The sequence below is a fragment of the Hydra vulgaris genome, chromosome 13, assembly GCF_038396675.1.
Source record: "Hydra vulgaris chromosome 13, alternate assembly HydraT2T_AEP".
Classification (NCBI taxonomy): domain Eukaryota; kingdom Metazoa; phylum Cnidaria; class Hydrozoa; order Anthoathecata; family Hydridae; genus Hydra; species Hydra vulgaris.
Genome location: NC_088932.1, coordinates 19,205,312 through 19,208,703, shown reverse-complemented (window position 1 = coordinate 19,208,703; position 3,392 = coordinate 19,205,312). Strand labels below are relative to the sequence as shown.

The 3,392-nt window shown below is 26.5% G+C and overlaps 1 protein-coding gene across 1 annotated transcript; it reads left to right on the top strand.

Annotated features, from left to right (window-relative positions):
• Positions 1 to 1,384: 1,384 nt before the first annotated feature.
• On the top strand, positions 1,385 to 3,189 carry LOC136089378 (uncharacterized). The gene is made up of 4 exons (XM_065815350.1): positions 1,385 to 1,572; positions 1,654 to 2,382; positions 2,689 to 2,766; positions 2,865 to 3,189. Exons 2-4 carry the CDS (start codon positions 1,948 to 1,950, stop codon positions 3,030 to 3,032), a joined length of 681 nt encoding a protein of 226 aa, XP_065671422.1. The 5' UTR covers positions 1,385 to 1,572; positions 1,654 to 1,947; the 3' UTR covers positions 3,033 to 3,189.
• Positions 3,190 to 3,392: the final 203 nt, after the last annotated feature.

The following is a 3,392-nucleotide window of genomic DNA, read 5'->3' as shown; positions in this document are numbered from 1 at the left end:
TTCTTCCAAACCGCAGAAAATAATTTAATTAGGAAGCTCTTGTATCCTTTCTTAAGAATGTTGCTTATCTGGCCAGAACAGTCGTCGAACATCTGTCCTCTCGTTTCTAAGCTCGAACTGTGCCTACGGCACCACGGCTACTTGTTGATGTTTCATTTTTCAAAAGATGTCATTTCATAGTCTGATTCGATCATTTCACGAGGTCCCCCAAAAATACTTACCTGGGTCAAAGTTTCTTTCGGCGGCTCTGGTTATAGCATTTATTTCCATGAATCAAAAATTGATGTTTATATTGGTTTTAAATTTATGCTTTGCTCTGTTCTACATTTTCTTTATATTTTCAATTTTTTTCTCCGCACACCAACCTTGTTATAAATTTGACATTTACAACATAAAAGATACTACTGTCAATGTTACCTTATATAGCGGATAAAATTGAACGTTAAAAGTAAAAAAAAAGTTTCAGTTTAGAGCAGCAGTATCATATTCAAAAAATTAGTTTTTGTCTTTGTCTGAGGATGTTTCAATGTTACTTCACTTTACCCAGGAGTGGATTCAGACCATCAAAAAGAAGAAAGAGGGCAATTTTTTGATTATTCGGATTCAGACTAGGGTGGCAATATTCAGGTTTAATGATTTGTTAGCAGGCAAGCCCACTAATCATAACATATTTTTAGTTAATTTTTTATCATATAAGTCTAACACTCAGTTTTTTTTTTTTTTTGCACCACACAACTTTATTAAAATTTCTTATCACTTTTAAATAGCCTCCCTAATTTACTTTCGTTTTTAAACAAAATGCTTTGTTAATATGTAATAGACAAAAAAAAAATTCTAAAATATCTAAGGAGGGGGACGGTTACACCTATTTTCTCTCCCCCTCCCTTCCATGAACACGCCCGTTACCTTATATTATGATATACGTTGTTTAAATGACGGCTGTGTTAACGAATATGATGGTCATTACGTCACATTGTTGTTTTATAAACATTTTTATCTTTTTGGGACGGAAAAACACATTGCATTGAAAATTTTATTAATTTTTAAATATTAAACAGGTTTATAACATATAAATATTAAATAGGTTTATATTAACGGATTTTTCCTTTTAGTTATGTGAAATGAAACAACGAGGTAAATATATAACCTTTGAATTTTGTTAAAAATTAGTTTGAAGAAAACTAAAAGCTCAAAACAATAAACTATTGAATTAATTTAATCATATAAGGTTTTTTAAATTTTTTATATTTAAATTTATTATTTTTATATTAAAATTTTTTTAAACTTTTAAATGATATCTACTTTTAAAAGCTATCCCGCGAAATATTTCAAGATAATTTGACGTCACTTATTTAAAAAAAATTGACGATATGAAAATAAGTTCAATTTGGAATTTATATTTTTGGCGACTGGCAATATTTGTTCGAACTTAAAAATAAATTTTTCTTTAAAAAGTTTAAATCGTTATTTAAAGAAATTTTTATAAAATGTCTAATGAGATTGAGAGTTGCACAAGCGGCAAGGAAGATATAAACAAAAACGAGAAATTAGAAAATAATGGATTTCTGAAAGGTAAAAAGAAAAAATCTTTATTTTATTTAATTATAATAAATTTTTCTGCTGCTATAAAATTTAAGTTTTATTTTTGCTTAGGAATAAGCTTTCGAAAATCTCCTAAAAATAAAAAGTTGTCTTCAAAAAATGAAAAAATCGCTAAAAAAAACAACCTGTTTAGATCTTTGTTTCGTAATAAAATCAAAATATCAGATAACGCAGAACTAAATGAAAAAGATAAAAGAGAGGACATTCAAAGTGCGTTACAAGATGCAAAAATGTCTTTTGACAGTGGAATAAACATGTTTACTAATGTAAAAAAAAAATTTCAAGCACCAAAAGAAAAATCAACAAAAACCAAACAAAGTTATTGGAACTTATTTTTTAGTTGTTATGAAACAAAGAAAAAAAAAGAAAACACAAAAACTCAGTTTAGATTTTAGATTTTACGGAAACAAAGAACCCAACGGTTATATTGAAAGCAAGAAAGTTTCTTTAAGTGATGACAGTTTATGTTTGTCTAGCTCTTTTGATGAAATAGTTAATTATTCGATGTCTGAGTTAGATGAAGATGAATTAAATCATTCTACTTTACAGAATATAGAAAACAAAATAGAAACCCAAAACACAGAACTGAACAACCTTGTTCCAGACAACAACAATAACATTAGTATTGACTACCAAAGTTCGATTACCTTAAATAACGTTGATAAAGAATTAATATCACAACTAAGCGATAACGGTTCACTATTTTCAAATTTGCAAGATATTGATAACTCTAATGAAACAAATTTTAACCTTTTATTTGTTTTCAGTAAACTCATAGCAGTAAGTACTGTTTTATTTTTTAAACCACGTATGAGCAAGTTTGGAGTTTCCTAAACAAATCTATATTACGAAAGAATTGAAAAATTAATAAACTAAGTTTTGAAATTTTTTAAAAATTTGATATAATCAAATACTAAATTAAAATTTTGACAAATAAAAAAGAATTTTAGTGAATTAAAATAGATGAGACTATTTATTTATTTTTTCTTCTCAGCAACACTAAAAAAGTGAAAAAATAAATTTATTATTAAATTTATTAAAAATTTGTAAAATAAATTTTTTGTGTTTTGAATTTTCGCATATTAGAATCTAAAAAAAGTTCAAAAAAGAGTTCACTCATTTCGATCCTCCAGGCGTATTCATCCAATTGCATTTAATGTAAAGGTAACCTTTTTAAATTTTAAAAGTATTTTTTTCTTTTAAATTAGTTAGAATATCATCTAATCTTTTACTATATACATATGGTTTTTCATCACTCCTAGGATGCCGAGGCGTCGCAATGTCATGGGGAACGTGCAACCTTTACTGCTAATTCTCCAATAAACACAAAGTGTAACACAGATACATCCAAACTAAATGATATTCTAATAATAACAAAATATAAGTGCAAAACAGAAATTGATGAGTTGAATTTAAAAAGTGACACATAAACTATAGTCGAGAAGCAATAAACTTTTTTGAATTACTACATATCTCTCACTTTATTCAATTATTGAATAGCTTATCGATAATCGAAATTGTTATTCTATTTTTATTAATTCACTATGTATAATTGTTTGTTTTAAATTCTATACGTTTTATTTGCAACTTGTGTTTTTTGTATCTATTATTATAATGTATTTCGTCGATAAGAAATGTTTTCAGAACTAAAACAATAAAAGTATATAAATACATGACTGATGCAAGATGAAGAAAATTTTAGTCTTATACACATGCCCTTTCAAAATAAAAATATCGATAATAAAAGTACAACAAAAAAAATGTAAGTTAACGGATTTAGTTTACAATTT

Bases quoted from the DNA above. Each gene is read 5' to 3' on its own strand.
- LOC136089378 (XM_065815350.1), top strand. From the start codon at position 1,948: ATGAAACAAAGAAAAAAAAAGAAAACACAAAAACTCAGTTTAGATTTT. The intron at 2,383-2,688 runs GTAAGTACTGTT...TTCGCATATTAG, and splicing joins TTTTCAGTAAACTCATAGCA to AATCTAAAAAAAGTTCAAAA. The intron at 2,767-2,864 runs GTAACCTTTTTA...CATCACTCCTAG, and splicing joins CAATTGCATTTAATGTAAAG to GATGCCGAGGCGTCGCAATG.